The sequence below is a fragment of the Austrofundulus limnaeus genome, unplaced genomic scaffold (assembly GCF_001266775.1).
Source record: "Austrofundulus limnaeus strain Quisiro unplaced genomic scaffold, Austrofundulus_limnaeus-1.0 Scaffold1, whole genome shotgun sequence".
NCBI lineage: Eukaryota > Metazoa > Chordata > Actinopteri > Cyprinodontiformes > Rivulidae > Austrofundulus > Austrofundulus limnaeus.
The window spans coordinates 2,588,317-2,608,580 of NW_013952403.1; the positions used below are offsets into that span (position 1 = coordinate 2,588,317).

The 20,264-nt window shown below is 38.9% G+C and overlaps 1 protein-coding gene across 1 annotated transcript; it reads right to left on the reverse strand.

Annotated features, from left to right (window-relative positions):
* Positions 1-2,135: 2,135 nt before the first annotated feature.
* arhgef6 (Rac/Cdc42 guanine nucleotide exchange factor (GEF) 6) lies at positions 2,136-19,095 on the reverse strand (the record flags this gene model as incomplete). Its single annotated transcript, XM_014004733.1, is given in 12 exon segments — positions 2,136-2,282; positions 3,310-3,369; positions 4,020-4,158; positions 5,929-6,051; positions 6,420-6,515; positions 8,050-8,144; positions 8,293-8,342; positions 8,569-8,773; positions 12,682-12,800; positions 16,016-16,100; positions 17,707-17,790; positions 18,739-19,095. Coding segments are annotated over 12 exon segments (1,368 nt in total), but the record flags the coding sequence as incomplete, so codon positions are not given.
* Positions 19,096-20,264: the final 1,169 nt, after the last annotated feature.

The window sequence follows — 20,264 nt, forward strand, 5'->3', positions numbered from 1 at the left end:
CTTAAGTTGGGTCTTGTGTCTTAAGCTCTGGATGAGCTTAAGGCCGCTATCGAAGCATCCTGGGCCTCCATAACACCTCAGCAGAGCCACAGGCTGATTGCCTCCATGCCACGCCGCATTGAAGCAGACATTTCTGCAAAATGATTCCCCACCAAGTATTGAGTGCAGAACTGAACATAATTATTTGAAGGTTGATTTTTTTTTGTATTAAAAACACTTTTCTTTTATTGGTCGGATGAAATATGGTAATTTTTTGAGATAGGGATTTTTGATTTTTCTTTACTTTTTTGCCAAAATCATCCAAATTAAAACAATAAAAGGCTTGAACTACTTCAGTTGGTGTGCAATGAATCTAAAATATATGAAAGTTTAATGTTTATCAGTACATTACAGAAAATAATGAACTTTATCACAATATGCTAATTTTTTGAGAAGGACCTGTACAGGGGTTGGACAATGAAACTGAAACACCAGGTTTTAAACCACAATAATTTATTAGTATGGTTTGCAGCCAATTCAGCGTCAATTCATCTTAGAAAGACATATACAAGTCTTGCACAGTGGTCAGAGGGATTTTAAGCCATTCTTCTTACAGGATAGTGGCCAGGTCACTACGTGATGCTGGTGGAGGAAAACGTTTCCTGACTCGCTCCTCCAAAACACCCCAAAGTGGCTCAATAATATTTAGATCTGGTGACTGTGCAGGCCATGGGAGATGTTCAGTTTCACTTTCATGTTCATCAAACCAATCTTTCACCATTCTTGCTGTGTGTATTGGTGCATTGTCATCCTGATACACTGCACTGCCTTTAGGATACAATGTTTGAACCATTGGATGCACAAGGTCCTCCAGAATGGTTCGGTAGTCCTTGGTAGTGACGTGCCCATCTAACACATGTACTGGGCCAAGGGAATGCCATGATATGGCAGCCCAAACCATCACTGATCCACCCCATGCTTYAGTTTGGGCATGCAACAGTCTGGGTGGTGCACTTCTTTGGGGCTTCTCCTCACCGTAACTCTCCTGGATGTGGGGAAAACAGTAAAGGTGGACTCATCAGAGAACAATACACATGTCACATGTCCACAGCCCAAGATTTGCGCTCCTTGCACCATTGAAACCAACGTTTTGCATTGGCACCAGTGACCAAAGGTTTGGCAAGAGCAGCCCGGCCGTGTATATTGACCTTGTGGAGCTCCCGATGGACAGTTCTGGTGGAAACAGGAGAGTTGAGGTGCACATTTAATTCTGCCGTGATTTGGGCAGCAGTGGTTTTATGGTTTTTGGATCCAATCCGGTTTAGCACCCGAACATCCCTTTCAGGCAGCTTCCTCTTGCGTCCACAGTTAATCCTGTTGGATGTGGTTGGTCCTTCTTGGTGGTATGCTGACATTACCCTGGATACCGTGGCTCTTGATACACCACAAAGATTTGCTGTCTTGGTCACAGGTGCACCAGCAAGACGTGCACCAACAATTTGTCCTCTTTTGAACTCTGTTATGTCACCCATAATGTTGTGTGCATTGTAATATTTTGAGCAAAACTGTGCTTTTACCCTGCTAATTGAACCTTCACACTCTGCTCTTACTGGTGCAATGTGCAATTAATGAAGAGTGGCCACCAGGCTGGTCCAATTTAGCCATGAAACTTTCCACACTAAAATGACAGGTGTTTCAGTTTCATTGTCCAACCCCTGTAGTTTGACACTAAACAGTCAAAGTGCTAACATTTTCAATAATAGTCACGAAATAAGCTGTGCTGAGAATTATTTGCATGACTGGGATAGTGGTTGGAAAGCGGTTGGCCATAACTGAAAATGGGTATCTTTAACTTAGTGCATATGCTGGGTTTTCCTCCAACCACAGCCCTAAAGACGACCCCATACATGAAAGCCCACAAGAAAGCTAAAGTTTATATTATTCTCAGCATATAACCTACTTAGGATTCTGTAGTGATCCCTGTGGGAGAAAGCTGGAAATCAAATTTAGATGGCTGGAAGTGAGTGAACATAAGGAAAGAACATGTATGCATTACAAAGCTCTTAAAAATGTCTGCAGCGTTGCAAAATGTTTCATCTGTTACAGTTTTATAGATGAAAAAGAAAACAAATACAAAAACAGCCTATTGTGCTCACCTCGCTGCAACCACTTCTTACATGGACCTGGGACATGTAGATCACATGACCCAGGCTCTTCATGCTGTCTCCCTCCCAGCCTCGCACTGGTTCTGATAAGATCTGCAGCTCCAGATTCTTGCGCTTCCGTAAGTCCTGACACTGGGTCTAAGCACACAAATGTAGTTTGTGAAGAGAGTTAGCGTTCAGGGAAAACTCACAATAAGAAGATGAAGAACTTGTTTTTAAAATCTGCTTCATTTATTTGTATTTAATATTTTCTCAAAACTTAGCTTAATATTGTTTGAAATCTTTGAGCAACGAGGGATTTTTTTTGTTATTGCTTTGAACAATGCAACTGTTGTACCATCACTGTGCCATTTTGATCTCGTTTATCAGATGTACACCAGACAGATGTATGTCAGATAACCTGCATCAAATCAAATGGCACATTTTCAGGTGCTCTGCAGGGGCTCTCCCTCATCAAACAGGAAAAATGACAATGCAACATCTTCGATTTTTCCCATTCGTTCTGAACAAAGAGCACAGGGCAGAGCTGTTCTTCAGAGCCTGCCCACCTGACCACACGTTCAAAAAAGCGCACCGAGAAATTAAACTTGCAAATCACACAAAGGCAGAGCAGCGTGAGGKTTTTTTTTTTTATCTGCCCATTTACCGCGAAGCTCCACGGAAGAGACGAGTGAGTCACAGCTACACAGGGGAAACTGCGTTGACGGCTCAGGTACAACCCAGTTGCTCGTTACTAATCCAGTTCTTTGGGGATGGCATTTTCGATTCACACCTACATTAGGAACTATGCACTCGTTCTACAGAGAAAAACGATCACTTTCATTAAGACTGAAACGCGTTAAAAAACAGTGGACTGGCATCTGTCTGCGTGTGGCGATTTTGGGTATAAAAGCTCGAACCAATTTGTCACAAAAACTAAACGCTTCAGACAAATTTTCATTTATTTTTAGTTGGTTTACCAATCCAGATTAGAAGACTAAACATTTGTAATTCTGAATTTGTTGAAACCATGTTCTCACATTAAGCACAAAGTTAAGCTTTGCAAAAGTAAATACAGCAACAGAAACGAACAAAAAAACAAAAACATGAGATTACGATTTAGTGTTTAAGAATGGTGAACAGAATTAGAGACTGTTCGACTGACACTGCTAATGTCCAGACTTACCACTAAGCTCTTGAATGCTGCTGTTGCCTTTACGATGTCAGTATAGTCTGGGTGAGCTTCCTGGGATGCAATAATGAAATCAAACAGTTAAGCTTAAGATGGAACAGAATAATGACAAAACACAGTAAATAAATGTACAATATATTGTGTGTAATTTACTATGCCATCATTAACTCTTTCTGAGCTGGACTACAGCTGCTCCTGCACTGGATTGTGCATGATTTATTAACAACTTAATTAAGTCGAGCAAGGTGCACAGTCTCCTAGACTTTGCATCTTGCTCGACCTCTTCTGCAGAATTTGAAGAGGTAATTCAGTCACTGAATATGGTGTGTTGGAGCAGGGAAACAATAAAAACATGCAGGATAAAGACCCCTTAAGGACCAGGATCTTTAGTTCCTGAATTTTATTGGAGTTATGAGCATATAAACATAAAAGGAGATGTGTGTTAAATGTTGGAGAGAATGTTGGGATGGCATAGCCCCACCCCTTTTTCTAGATAGTCCAGAATATTCTTAAAGAAACAGCAAATTATAAACTAAACCTTAACTTTTTAATACTATAATGAGCAACGTCAGACTTAAGTGGTTACCTAACAGTTCAGGGTGCAAACATTTACAACACAACTTTTAGCTGCTTTTTCTTCCTCGTCTAAATATACACACCTCCTCTCTGTGAACAGATTTAAATAAGTTCATGATGTCTCGTACCTCCACGTGCCTCTCCAGCTCCTGGAGCAGAGTCGGGTATTTGTCGAGCCTCATGAAGGGTTTACTGAGGCTGATGGTCAGGGACAGGACTCCTGAGGCACTCGTTCCCTGGCTCTCCATGAACTTTTCTAGCTCGTCACTGTTAAATCCATAAAAACATACCCATGAGTTCAGATACAACTCAGGACTTTTATTTTAGTATATGAGGTAAACTACAGAGCAGCTATTTCAAAATATTGTAAAAATATTCAATGATTTCTGATTGCATGAGCTTCTGACTGCGATGTATGAAAAACAGTTATGCGGTTTCAGGAATTGAAATATGAAAAAGCAGAAAAACAGACATTTTACAACAAGGCTCCTGGCTAAAAGAGGCTGAGTYCTCAAACTGCATCCCTTCAGTCTAATCCTAATGTTCACTGTGGCACTAAGGTTGGGCAATATTGGCAAAAAAATAAATCACGATTACTTGTGGTATTTAGCCGATAACGATTAATTTGACGATTAATCCCTTGGAGTCCCTGGACACCCTTATTTCATAGTCACATGACCAATTTAGTGGGAAAGATTTGCTTTTCATAAAAATCTGTTCCAAATTGTGTAAAAATTACAGACTTCAGGCTATACATCTAATTTTAAATTGTGTTGATAGATAAATAAGTTACAGAAYGTTTTTTAATGTTCGTCATATTTGAAGCRGAGAGAAGCAGCGAGCWGACTACCTGTTGGCATTAATCGTATTAATTGTCAAGTGCCAAAAATTTATCGATTAATGTTTTTCTGACGATTAATCACACACGATACGATTATGCCCAACCCTATGTGGCACACAGCAAAACTAAAACTACAAAAGGAAAAGTGAAGTTATATGAGAAAAATTATAAAAGCTTGCACTTTTAAAATGGCAACAACTGCTCTCCTCTAAACCTGTGCTGTGCACATCTGCTTCGTTTGGTCACAGCTGTAAAACAACACTTGCACTGTAGTGTTGTGAACGTGAGAAAACATCACAAGCAGTTGTCCCAGTTAAAAGTCCAACAGCTTGTACCAATTAGACAAGTTTGGTTTGAGCAATATGAGCAAAAAGGAAAAACCCCACTTCTTTCAAACGTGGATGCTTGATTTGAAAGAAACACTCCATAATGAGTTTACAATCCAGTTTCATTCATACAGAATCCTGGAGCAAAACTCACTCATAACGAGTAGTAACAGAGTGTGACGGCAGTTGCAGCAGAAATGCAAAGTGCTTACTGTGAAAAAAATGCCTGGCTTTCAAAACAAAAACCACAGCTCTATATATCCTGTCAACAGTCAACTTCCTGTGTGTAACTCGGTGTGTGCGAACTGAGAGTGAGTCTGTGTGCAATGCAGGACACCTCAACACTACACAATACTGTTTTATCTGAACTCAACCATGGTGGGTTTTTTWAAATAATTATTCAATTAAGAAAGATAAAGAAAACACTCGGCACTAAAAGAAAAATAAAAACATTTTAGACTAAGTTTGGGGGCTGCTGCAGCTCAGTGGTCAGTGCTGCTGTCTCATAATCCTGGGGCTGCAGGTTCAAACCCGGGTTAGTCAGGAAGAACATTTGCTTGCTGTGGCAACCCCTGCAGAACGGAGCTACCAAAAAAACAACAACCAACTTCCACTGAGTTTAACGTGGTGTTTTTACAGATGGAAAGCCTGACACCTTGTGGATCAATGCAAAACTACAACTGAAACCAAAAAGCAACCTCTTATCTAAAAGTATTAAACTGATTCTAATTATTTCATGCAGTTTTATTGTGACAGAATGGTAATAAACCTACATTATGAATCCAATTTTTATACCAATACATTAAGATCTTTCACTGGGAATGTATAAATACTGATGCATAATTAATGGTTTTGGTTGCAGAAGCTGACCTGTGATCAGTGAGGATGGAAACAGCTGAGGGGTGGCTGGAACAGTAAGTCAGGTACAAATTCTTTATCTGGTTCATCAGGTTTAAGTAGCAGGCTGCCACTCGCTGCTGACTCTCAGGGACTCTGCGGAAATCAAACAACCATCGTCAAGGTCAGGGGTTTGAAAACTCTCAAATGCATCGTAATTCTCAAATTTCCAGTGTAAATGTCTGCGACAATAATAACTGATATAACACATATATTCGAAGCTGATACTTGTAAAAAAAAAAAGAAGGAAAGAAAAAAAGAAATGTACAAGACAGGATGTCTAAGAGGAAGGAAGTGATTGCAAAAATATAAACAAGAACGGTAAGCTTGGCAGGGCACGACTTCAGTAAATGTACATAAAAGGAAATAAGCCACTATATGAATACAGACACCACTGCAGCAGAAGCTGCAAATCCTTATTTAAAAAGGATTTATTAAATAAAGCTGTCACCAGCAGGACTTACTTGGTACATTCCTCCAAAGCTAAACAAAGTCCCTGCTGGAAGGTGAGGATGTCTTCCAGGTTTCCACACAGGGTGGTGCTGTCAGCACTACTTAACCTGGATATATACATTTAAAAAAGGGGTTTAGTATAAACTTAGGATAAAAGGTAAGGAAATTTGTTTGGTAGATGATTTCTTTGTTGTAATAATTATTCTTAATACATAAATCTTAGCCTGTTATGTTCCCTTTTAAATGGTGCCACATTTGTAAGGAACACGCATTTGTGGGATGAGCAGTAGCTGAGTAGTGCGTTACACACATGAAAAATGTGCCAAATCTTTTCTGTCTAACAGCTTATTTTGCTGTTATTGACACTTGTTTTGAGCGTCCGGTCCCCACATGTGCAGCCCGGTATAAGATCTATTGCCAAGAAGCTTTGTTACAACGAAGGAATAATCTACCAAACACATTTTCCCCCCCTTTTTGTGCCAAGTATAGAAAAAGAGAAACGCTAATACTGGTTAATATAAAAAAATGGTTACTCATTTTAAGTACACGGTCATGAGGAAAAGTAAGCACTCTTTAATGCAATAAATTGTACTGACATTTTTTCTCTCATAAAAACTAAACCAAAATGCAAACTGGTGTGAAAAACTACAGCTTATAAAACCACTTTCAGCAGCAACAAGTTGAAGAAACCATTTGTCTCTGATCTTATCAGTCTCACTTCACAGCAGAAGCTCTTCTTTAAAAAGCTGCTTCTACTTATAGAGGTGTCTAAACATTAGTTTATGCACAGCTCCCTGGAGGTCCCACTGCAGTATTTCAGTCAGGTCCACGTTATGTACTGTGGTTTATCTAAGACTCATTTAAACTCATTTTATGAACTTTTAGAACCAAAGTGTTTTATGAAGCTTTAATGCAAAAAAGATACAAAAGTTGCATTTCATAGGGGATATTTGTAACATATATATATTACACTGACACTGAAAAAAAAGACATTCAGATTATTGAAACGAAACAGAGCTTTTGAATCTGTTTGGTTTGTTCAATTTTTCCACTTCAAAATAAAATGAAAAAAAAAATTGGGTGGTTTTCATGTATTTTGTTTGTTTTAAAACTAAATTAGAAACACGACAGTTGAAAAATTGAAAAATGTTATTTTTTTCTCTTTATTTTAATGGTTAAAGCAAAGACAACCTTTACATTTTGTTTGTACACCGTATTTTTAGTTATTTTACCATGAAAGAAATTGTTTCAATATTCCAAAATGTGCAGAAACAAGTTTGAGAGCAGCCAGCGCCAAGATATTTAGGATCAGTTTCCGTTTTTTAGCAGTCCTCCAGCTGCTATAAGCTTTTCTTCTCTGGTGAGTTCCGTCATTTCCGATATTGCTGTATGTTAAATCAGCAAACACAGATTTGTATTTTGGATTTAAATCGCTGAAGCAAAAATCAAACACTGCATTTTTTAATTAGTTCGATTTTACATTTAGGTTTTGAAAATGGAGAAACACGKATTTGTTTTTGTGATTTTATTTTGAAAAGAAAAAAAAAACTAATAAATGAACCGTACACAGTTTTTGTCATTAACCCTGGTTGTTTTAAGACCAAGAATGGATTCATCCCACTACTTGACTTTTATTCTTACTTGTCGCTGGCTTGCAGGGGCTGCAGGTAACAAGTCAGCACTGTTTGTAACTCTTTAACAAACTCCCGCTCATGCTCCAAGATGTCCTGTACCACCTGCAATAACAGCACAATACAGAAAATATCTAATGTTATAGGAAATACATGAAATATGCTAGAATTTATCTTTTAACTAAAGATTGATCTGTTAATAATTGTCATAACATTACTGTATTTTATATGTATTGCCTAACTTTGACCTTACCACACTGTAGTAGTTTTTGGTCAGCTGAGCTTTTGGTGACAAAGGTTTTTCTGAGAGGAAATAAAAACAAGAATTWGAAATGTTCACACGATTCATTTACACTCTAAAAATATTGATTTTTTAAATTAAAATATCAGCAATTTAGATGCTAATTTGCTATGGGTTATTTAATAGAAAAGCTCATCATTTTATCAATAATAAAAGAACTAGCTACAAACAGGCGACTTCCATTTCTTCCAACACATTCTGTGAGAATAACTGCTGAGTCCAACTCACCGCAGGATTTGACCTCCCGGACATAGTTACTGGGGAACCAGCCCGTCCTGCCGTTCAGCGTGCCCTCCCACCACCCTCCTTCCTCCTGCCGTGTCACCAGGATCAAGTCGCCTTTACTGAACGACAGCTCATCCTCGTTGTTCTGCTTGAAGTTGAAGCGGGCCTTCACCATCAGCTGCCCGCCTCCACAGTTCTCAGACATTTCCTGGGAAGACGGGACATCAGCACCAGTCAGCAAGTCAAATCCAAATGTTTYAAAACTGGTTTATAACAAGAGAGTAAAGGCCTGTGACAAATACCTGTATGGGTATTTTTCTTTAAATATTTGCATTTGTATGCAGTATTTTTTTAATGTAGTGCAATAAAGTCATATTTAATGTGAACAAAATTGTTTATCCAAATGATCTCTTATCAGATAAAATGGTTTATGAGATTACGGTCTTGAAGAAAATAAGCAGCTACCCCTCATCTTTTTGAATGGTAGAAGTAATTAGACAATTATAGCAAGTTACCAAATGTCCGATTGCACAATAAGAGCATTCAAAAGATTTCTACAGATACCAACTATGAACCAGAAATTATGATAACGCTTAGCAAAGTTTTTTAAGGCAGTTCTTTCTCAGTATTGCAGAGCTAAAACAGAGAAGAGGTATTTTTAAAACAAGGATGAAGGATACAAATCTATAACAGTACATTCCTTCTTCATAATGTATAAAGGGGAACAAAATCTCTGTGTTACAAAAAATGTGCAGCAACACTTCAACACTCTATGGTGCATTGGATCAAACAAACGACCTTCCTTTTGGAAGGCAAAGTTTAAAACACGGTACTGGCAGCAGGACACAGCAAACACTTTTGACTTGAAAAAGTAGGCCAGGTTGATTTAATGAAGGCTGGATGCTACTTAGAGGAAGTTCCGCACATGATCAACAGAACAACCAGTTTGCACAGGTACAGGAGTGGAATGCAGCTCTCATTAATCCACCTGAGCTTGTTCTACTCTTCCAAGTCAAATTATCGATCACGTTTCTGCTGAGAAACTGTTAATTGCGAGATCATGTTACCAGCTGTGGTGTTTTTACAAAGACTGTTCAGCAAAGCAGTTGTGCCACTTACAAAACTCTCAGCTCTGTCTGCAACACGTAGTGCACAAACAACATCACTGAACTAAACTGGTTCCGAGTGAAACAGCAGCTTTGTGGTACGTTGCCACAACGTTGTTGAAGTTCACTGGTGAAAGTTTAATGATCACTCGTTTAAGTGTTTCCCTTTTCAGTCCAATAATTATTAGGGTCACTTAAAGCTGCAGTATGTAACTTTTAGAAATATGTAATTTTACACTTCTTTGTTAAAACTGTCAGTATGTCCTGACGGTAGAATATGAGACAAGTAATCTGTGACATGCATGTGCTCACACCCTTCCCCCTCACAGCCAGACTGTATGCTACAGCTGTGCCGATGGCAGAGAAATGACCTAACGTTAGAGGAAAACTGACAATTTCTTAGAGTTCTGAATGTGCCGTGGCTGTTTATTTGCCATTACCTTAGACCTGCTGCGAAGCCTGCGTATTCCCAGCAAGCTCAATTATGTGGGAGGAGCTGAGGGAGGGCTGTAGTGCAGCAGAGAGCAAGTAGRAGGGACATCTGTTGTGTTTGTTCAAAATTTCAGGCTAATGATGTGTTCTGGTTGCAGCGGAACTTGACATTGTGAAGTCAGGCGGATGTCAGTTTTGAGTTTAAAGTGATCCAACGTCCAGCTGAGGCCTGGGCAATACTGATGTTACCAACTTTTAAAAGCTGTTACGGCCAGAGCTCTATCTTCTATGTTTATACTTAAGCATGGAATGACATTCCTCAAAACATAAAGTCCATTTCAAAACTACAGCCCTTTAAGAAAAATCTTGTCTGCCATCTGCTGGACACTTTTTGTGCTCATATTTAGACGTCCTATTTTGCAAATGCTGCCTTTTTGAAATTTGGTATGCTTGTTTGTCTTTGTGTTTATGGTRTATAATGATGTGATTGTGATGCTGTATTTCTGAGTGTTTTATGTGCTGCAGAACAGGAACCTGCTGTAAAACAGCAATTAYGCTGAGTCAGGCTTGATTTTTAATAATCTTTTCCAGTTATATAAATACTGTAAATCAAATCAAATCAAATCAATAAACCGAAAAATAACCAATACCGACAATTATGACAACAACCGACGTCATTTTGCCCATGTCGGTATTTTCGGTATTTTAAAAATGAGGAAAAGAGAAACCTGCTTGTTTTCTGTTGCAGTCTCATTAAAGCCGCCCAGTCTGATACAGGTTTAAACAGACACTGCTTTCAACAAATCAAACGAACCCCAACAGCTTTATCCAATCAGAGCAGAGCAGGGCGGGTCTTTGTGTTGCTGAAGCAAYCTGCAGGATAAACAGCAGTCAGCCTGCAGCTCCCGTCCTGACTGAGCAAACTCTGTCCTCCGCACTCCCGAGCTACTCAAGACATTGGTATCTAAAATCTAACACTATAGGTTTATGTGTTCAGAGTGTCATTATCTAACAGATGTGTCCAACTTTGATCGTGTGACCAAACTCCTCTCGTCGACAGCGCTGTTACAGGAGTGAGCCGAGGTGCGCAGAGGCTGAGTTGTTCTGGGAGAGCCACTGTTTCAGTTCTCCCAATGAAACAATATTAACTCTAACAGATGAACTTTTGTTTGTCCCATATTATAGAAAAGATGAGTCTCCGCATGGCATCACCCCCCCCCCCCCACACACACACACACAAATAAAAACGCTATGTTCCTGCTATGTATATCATACATATCTACAGATTTCATTCTTCACATTATAGCTTGCTTATATTTAGAACCATACTGTGACTGAACTGCTCTGTGATTCAATAAATTATCAAATATGAAAAATAAATAGTATTAAATGATTACATGAGCTCTTAAAATATCTTTTTGAAAGAAATAGTTATTTTAATAGAGAAATCAGTCAGTCTAACAAAAAAAATGCATTTAAGTTATTTTGTGCAGTACAAAAGACATTTTTGGTATTTTTAAATATAAAATTATAATACACAATGTGTTTGTTTGCAATGAAAAGTTATGGAGATGGTTAAATATTTGTTTCACCATATCTGACTCAAGTCTTTCCAAAAATGTTTTTTAATAAAYATATTAAAAACACTAAAATGACTAATATAAACTAMAGAAAAGCTGTTCAAAATCTAAACTGTGTACTCTAAGAACAAGGACACAGYGTATAGTGTTATTACTAAACTATACCGTGTATTTTTGTGTGGTGCGGAGTGGTAAGAGTTATTGTGTATTTACCGTTATCGAGGTGAACTGGTCAATATATTGTGATATTGATTTTAGGACATATCGCCCAGCCCTAGCTTGTTGGAAAGTCTGAAAGAATTTCTACTYGTTGACAGATTATTGCAGCATCACGTACAACAATCGCGCTTTAAGCAGCATTTTCAAACTGTAAAAACTGTGTTAAAACATATTGCCTAATAATCTCTATAAAATACTACAAGTACGACTGACTTAATGTAAAGCAAACAGCTCAGAACTGATAAAAACTGTAATAGTAGAGTTTCACTGTGTGGATAGAAGCAGCCATGTTGAAAGGATGACGTCACGTTTGGGTATCGTCGTGTTGCACTGACTTCCTGACTCAAAATTATGTCATTAGGGACCATTACAGTTGGTATTTCTAACTCAAAAGTACAAACTTCCGACCTCTGAGTACTACTGGAATGCAGCATTTGTCCATGGTTTTCTCAGAACTCCCTAAAGCAAAGTGTATGTCAATTTTAAATATTGGAAAATATTTAGATTTTGTAATTGTTAACCCCTAGCCTTTTTTATTGACTGAGATCTCGTGTGCGCAGCATGTGCATACATGTTATACAATTCAAAAACTTTATTCCAATTTTGACGGATGCATTTTTCCATTTCAGTTTTCTTCTAAAAGACAAATTTTTTTTCTTGATAGGACTTTTGATAAAAAACAACAACTTCAAAGTAGGGAAATATTTTACATAAAATGTGGAAATCAAACATTTTCAAACACATGAAAGACCAGTTAGAAACATAAGAGGGGATGGTACCGTTGATTTGGACTGTCTGCGCAGAGACCCTTTGGACTTGATGGAGGACAGTGTGTGTGAGGACGTCGCCTGATTAGGAGAGGATGAACCGGACTGAGGGCATCGCTCAGTGGCACAATCTATGAACACACAGAGAGAAATCATTAAGCCTCATTATACGGTTACAATAACGTTGGAGCACAGTTCCTCACCTTGAAAACACGCACGCACGCACACACACACACACACACACACGAAAGATGGTGCAGGTGAATTTACGTTAGAGAATGACAGCTTGATGATAATTCATATTAATATGGTCTACTGCTTTGCAGAACCCCAGGGCAGAAAAAACACAGACCACAAACTCTCGCTTTCCTCACAGATGATCAGACTGAACAAAAACTGACATAAAAAAGCCAAAAATAAATAACGAGCTGCCGCAACACAAAACACACAGCTTTCAGATATAAAAAAATGCATCACTTTACTCGCACGGTATCCACACAGCTCCCACAATTATGACCTTTACTTGACATATTTAAACACAACTTTTCAAATTCTACCTTTGATCTAACCAGGTGGATACATTCGGGCATTTATTTTCCACACCCTGAACCCCTCAGTGCAGTGCCATCATTCATCCACTGCAGCAGAGGAACTTTGATTTAAGGACAGTAGCTGCTGGTAGTCCTGCAGTTCTGGAGACGTATTCTTTTTGCTGCCAGGACTCATTTAAAACGTGACACATGGCAGGAACACAAACCTCTGACATGCTAACAAGCAGAAGAGCTCTCAGAAGGGGGTCTAATRTTACATGCCAAATGGGTACGAGCCAAGTCCGATGTCTAATCCTCGTTCAAATCACAAACAATAAAAAAGCTTGTGATTCTCTATTAGCTTCCAAGACCCTTACATTCAGATCAAATAAAGAGTTCCAGTGTAAAGATCTAAAACTGATGGGCTCTTTCATGTCCAGAAAGTAAAAAGTGTAACATTTTGTGTGATCTTGTTTAACCGGCACATCATCTGGAATCTATGTAACTCTGATACGTGTTCAGCTGGAAAACGGCGGGAGAGTCACGGCTGTTTGCCACGTGCAGACATGTCAGTGTGCATCACACTTACACCCAAGTGATAGAAAATAAAAGCTGAAGGCAGAAGCAGGTGGGCCTCACGAATCCCACGTGTATCCCGTCACACAGCGAAGCAAAACAAGCCCTTCTGTTCTGGTCGTTAAACATTTTTTTTTAACGCAAAAACCCATTTATTGTAAACAAATGTGCAGACGATGAGGACATAAACACACTGCGGCATGAACAGGATCACTTAAAAACATTGTGGTTTGCATGGATTACTTTGGGATTGATCCAACTTTATGCTCACAGATTGACAGAACAGCTGCTGGGTGCAGGCAATCTGTAAAAAAAAACTTAAATATCAATTAAAAGGCTTTAGATGTTTCTGCGCCTGATTTTTACAACTCTCCTATGAAACAGACATGCTGCAATTTTTATGCAAACAAATGAACAATKAGCTGCAGTGCTAACACTCTCCTTTATCTTGAACATACAGCTATGAAATGGATACAAAGCTGTRGTTGGTATAATCTCTCAAAAACCCTTAAACACAGACTCCTCAGTGAAGCAATTAGTGTTTTGAGGACTCCTGCACATTCTTGTAATGTAAAACCCTGAAGCGTATAAAATAAAATACACACACAGATACCACGGGACATTGTTTTGAGTACATTAGACCAAGGGGTGCTCATGAAGAAATATGGCAACCAGCGTGACACAAACACACACTGTTCTGCCAGCTGCCCATCTTAAATACACCCAATCACATTTTGAGCTAGAAGAAGTGAGAAAACAAAGTTTGATTTGGAATAACAAAGATCTTTATCCAGGCTCATAATATATGCATGTTATAATTTTTAGACATTTGCTTTAAATAAAGCCATAACTTTGTTGAGCATTTGGTTAAGGACATAAAACCACACAAAATAATAAATGCATGACTGTAGAAGAGAACAATGTACACTGTGTGGGCAAAAGCAAAGTCCCCACCTGGATTTAACTAAACAAATATGTAAACGCCTCCTGTTAGAAAGTCCTGCAGAGATAAATGGGTTTCAGCTGTCAATAGGCTATCTGATGCAGCGAGCACCGGTCCCTGTGAATAGATGTTTAAGGAACCGTCTCACTTTCGAGGACAACACCAAGCTTCATCTGGCTTGAATTGGAGTTCTGTGATATTTTTATTTCGTGGATTGGCTGCCACAAACACCGTGCAGACCTTTTGGGGTACGCTGAAAATGAATGTCTGYAGCAGTCTGACTTTATGATTAGGGATGTACCGATAGGAAAATTTCAGCCGATATCGACATCCGATATAATTATTGCTGTTATGGCCAATAACCGATATTTACCGATATTACGCAAACACACAAATTATATTATACATATAGGGCTGCTACAAACGATTATTTTTATAGTCAACTAATCACGATTATTATTTTTTTGATTAGTCGACTAATCGGATCATATGTTAATTGAATATAAAACATACAGCTTATCGTGCCAGAATGCAGCTGCTATTATATAACTATCCTTAGATTTTAGTTATTTGTTAACTAAAAATAATTGCCGTAGAAGGCAAGTTCTACCTTGCAGATATTGCATTGCACAGGTTTCTCTTTTATTTACTTAAAATGAAGGACAGAAAGGCAGATGTGGCAGTGGAAGGTGTCAAAGCAGTTTGGAGAGAAAAACAAAGTAAAAAACAAAACAAAAAATGACTAATCGACTATTAAATTTGTCGTCAACTATTTTAATAGTCATTTAGTCGTCTACTAGTCGACTAATCATGGCAGCCCTATATACATATACACACAAACACACTAGGGTCTTTTTTGATATGGTAAATAAACAACCAGACCTCTGACATGGCTCCCTACTTCAGTTACTCCTGGCTGCRCAGCGTCAATATCACTATTATGATCAAACAGATGCCACTCAACCAACCATCTCCCCTCCCAAAACAGAAACACAAAGATAAAAAGTGGAAAATCAATATCGGACGTTAATATCGGCCCAGTTTTACATATCGGACCAATACCAATATTCTAAAAAATGACCAATATTGGCCGATATTGATATCAAAACYGATATATCGTGCATCCCTATTTATGATTCTATAATATGTTCTGCACACAGTAAGCTTATCAAGCAACACATACAGTACCATAATCAAAGGTTAAAGTGGTTTGGCAAAGTTTTTAGGGAGTGACTGATTTTTGGGTGGGGATGTTTTAGAAAATTGTCTCAAAACACAGGACAAAGAAAATGTTTACCTTGTGTGGCAAAGTTGACAGCTAGCAGCGTATTCAGGACCTTGCCAAAGTTCTCTCCAGTGTATAACCACTCTGGTTCAAAGCCCTGGATGGAAACACATCATAGAAAACTGAGTCAGAACAAAACCCTTAAAATATGTTCAAAAAAGCTGGAGGTGGCCGAGTGTAGAACAGAAAATAGTCTTTTTCACACAGTTCTGGCTCTTACAAAGTACTTATGTAGTATTTCTTGTAACACATGACACAGACACACAATAAAACAGACAGGAGGGGATTTAAATAGACCCTCAACAGGACCAAGATAAAAAGTGACACGTTGAGCATGACCCATATTTTGGGATAAAAYAGAGTCGAGCTCATTTGCGATTCACTTTCCACTTGGCCGCACAACTAGATGCTCACACACTCACACTGCTTGCTTATTCAGTCTCAGACAGCTATCTGCTTTCCTCTGCTGGATGAAGTTTCACATTTTAAATAAAACATCTTAAATATAGAGTTTGAGTAGTACAACGTGGATGATGAGCCGTGTGGAGCTTCATTTTGAGTTGTGATTGATGCTATAACAATCGGATAACTTGCTTTCAATTGAGCAAAAATATGACAAAACTCTATGGGTTATTATTATTTCTGATTAGTCATCTTTAAAGAAAATAAATGTCGAAAAACGGAGTTACTTCAGTAAATCAAAACAAAAGAAATTCTTTTGTCAATGTTATGTTTGGAGTAGCTGAGTGATACTGTTCAGGTGTGTGACTCTATGACAAAAACGGTTTATTAAAACAAAAAGTAAATATAGCTTTTCATGCTGTTCATAACAGAGTGAAAAAATACAGGCTCAGAACAGTAATTGGTGCTTCCTCTTTGTTTACCCCAGTGCAGAAGTGAAAGCAGTATGACTGCTTTCTTTTGTGAAGTCACAGGACAAACAGACACTATATGCCATGGCAAAAAAAAAAAAAAAAAAAAAAAAAAAGTAATTCCATAATCACTGAGAGAAAGACAGGGTTTGCTGCAGCCACACAGACATCCTCTATGGCTGACACATCTAACAGAGTCCTAGAAAACCTCTGCCAATGACTACTGACTGGTCACAGAAGGTCTAATTATGGGCTGGAGCAGAGTTAGTGGATAAAAACAGAGAAGACCTCACAGACATAACAGGCCAGCTGGGCAGAACTACACAACCACTAAAGTGAGCCAGGCTTGCTGACTCAATTAGCTGTAAAAAAAAAAAAAAAAAAAAAAAAACAAGTCATGCGTTTCAAAACCAGAAGATTATTTATAACATTGGAAAATACATTAATGTCCACTGTGGCCGTGGCAGTCACAAAGAGAAACTCCCAACATCTGCAAATAATTTGTCCCTTTTTACTTTAAGGATCTCTTTTAGGCATTCCAGGCCAGAAAAAAAAAACATGAGAATTAATTTGCATATCAAAATAAAACAGTAAAGGAATTTACACGGAAGTAAAAACTGAATCTTACATAATGGTGTCATGAAAATCAACAGTATCCTTCCTTTTTTGGTTTATGTGGATAAATGAGTTCATGTGTGAATGTGTCCCATGTGAGGACAGCATATGTCAACACACAACATGCCAAGCAGGAAGAGTGATCAAATCACTTCTAAAGGAAAAACACAAACACTTCGACACTAAATAAAAAAGAAGAACATTAAGTCAGCTTACCTCTACTTTCAAAGACGAACATCCTCTTAAAAACTCCTTGATATTGGAAATGCAGTCGGCTTCAGTTCTGGGATCCTGRCAGTACTGTAAAAACGACGAAATGAACAGATATAAACATAGTACTGCACACCAGCTTAGTCCAAAGCTCTGCCACACATTAACACCATCAAGATGTGATTTTTAGGCCAATTTTCTGAAGTAACTATACAGTAGCAATCCAAGAATGGTAATCCCACAATTTAAAATATAACTTGACTAAAAGCGTGCGTCTCCTTCATGCAGTCTGAAGCATTAACCCTACACAGAAGCCATATACAGAAACATCCGCTCAGTTAACCTTCAAAATAAAAGCCAAAGTTGTGACATTGACGAACACACGCTAGTGTTCAAACGTTAAAGAAAGAACAAGTGTTCCTGTTTGGCCAAAACAGAACATTTTTTAAGTAAAGTGTGCGGCTGTAAACGTAAAACTAGTTGAAAAAGTAACACCGTGTGACAACAAAGCAGCAACTTCCGGTTGCTGTGTATCGAAGCGTAGGGGGGAGGTCGCACCGGGAAAAGCTCCCGTTCAAGAGGAAGTGACGACCTGAATTTGCAACTGTTATTGTCAACTTTGTTAGCACTAATCTTGAAGAAACACATATGGCGCATTAAAAGGGCTCAATAAACGCAGGGCTCGTGAAATCTTCTGCTCAAGCCCTTCGACACGTGAAGTGGGTCACACAGCTCGACAGTTTGGGCTGTTTGTTCACGCACTGACCCACTCTGATCGAGAATGCGGAACATTTCTTATCAATTCACAGGAAACCACTCACTGAAAACTCTTATATAAACCGTCAGAAAGCACTGAGCTGCTGCATTTACAGTGCATGTGTTAAAAGTGTCGATTGTAAAACTTAACGGCCTGAAAATAGAAAATCAAGCAGCAGGAAGTTGATCATGTCGGTATATCACTTTCATCCAACCCCTCCCTTTTCACCGACAGCTCGATCATTTGCTACTTGTTTACCTAAGACATCGATTCCAGCTCACCTTCGGAGTGAAACCAGGTATGAACCGCTCTGTGAGCTTGCACAGGACGACCCCATCCTTCAGCGAGGTTTTCAAAAACTCCTCCGGGTCCGCTATGTTCTTCTTAGGCGAGCTGAGCACTCCTGACGAGATCAACCACGTTACCGTTTGCTCCTCGGGATTCATAGCTCCACAAATTGATCATTGCCTAAGTCCGCATTGCTAAAAAAAATAATAAAAGTGGCGGCCTGTTCCGTATCAATATGCGAATCACATCCGCACTTCTGCAAGTAAAAAAAAAAAAAAAAAGAGGCGGTAGTAGGGGGGACGGCGCAGTTACAACATGCAGAACTGATGATCACCCCTACTGGCAAAAAGGCACCTCAACAATAGACAGGGTTATTTACTCCCCCCTGCAAAGCAGCACATGCTGCAAGAGGGCAAGATGCCTCATCTTGTATTACAAGTTGAAAATCAGCAAGGCTCAGAAAGCAGTTAGGCAATAGATAGTTGACATGCACATATATTCTGCACAAAAGACAAGCCGAGCATACTGACAGTGAAAAATCACTCGTATTAAGTTGCATTGAAAGTTGTTTATTTTCAAACACCATTTTAATCTATAAATAAAACCACTATTTTACATTTTATCATCTGAAATTGTGTTGTGTTTGAAACCGGTCCAAGAGAAACCCAGACATGCCTCTCCAGTTTCACCTGGTGGAGCCCTGGGGCCTCTTCCCAGACATGCTGGAAAAACCTCCTGACTAGATGGCTGAATGACCTCAACTGACTCTGATACGAAAGAGCGACTCCAAGCCCCCACCTCTTGTATCAGAGATTTTGTTCTTTCAGTCACGAGCCATCCAGATCACAAATTTCTTCTTCAAGGGAAGGCAACCTATTGTACGTTTTTAGGGGTGGGGGAAACCGGAATACCTGGAGAAAACCCACACAAGCACGAGGAGAACATGCAAACTCCACACAAAAAGGCCCAGGYCCGAACCGGGGATCGAACCCAGGACCTTCTGGCTGTGAGGCGTCAGTGATAACCACTGAGCCGTTGTGCTGCCTTACCTATGATAATAGGTGAGGAAGGGTACATTTAAGACAGGGGTGCCCAAACATTTTCCCYGAGAGGGCCAAAATGAAAATCTATCCAGGGCAGTGGGCCAAATGCAGTAATATAATACATGAAATACGAATACTTTTTAAGTAAAGTCCTTTATTTTTAGCGATTATGTTATGCAATGGCGCTCTTTTGTTTTAGTCTGTGCGCTTGGATAAAGTCTGCCAGAGCAAAGGCTCATGGGACATATCATAAATTGATAAAATATGAGTTTTTGTGGCCTTATAAAGTTTGCAAATCTACACGTGGGGTTAAATCTGATCTAAATATTTATGGTTGTCATTTCATGTTTCATGTTTAATCCTAATAAATCAAAGCTAAAGTCAACAGCATGAATGAAAACTACCTTCACTACAGCCCTTTTATATAGTCATTTGACCAATGGAAATACTGTGTTTCTACATAGAATAACAGGTTA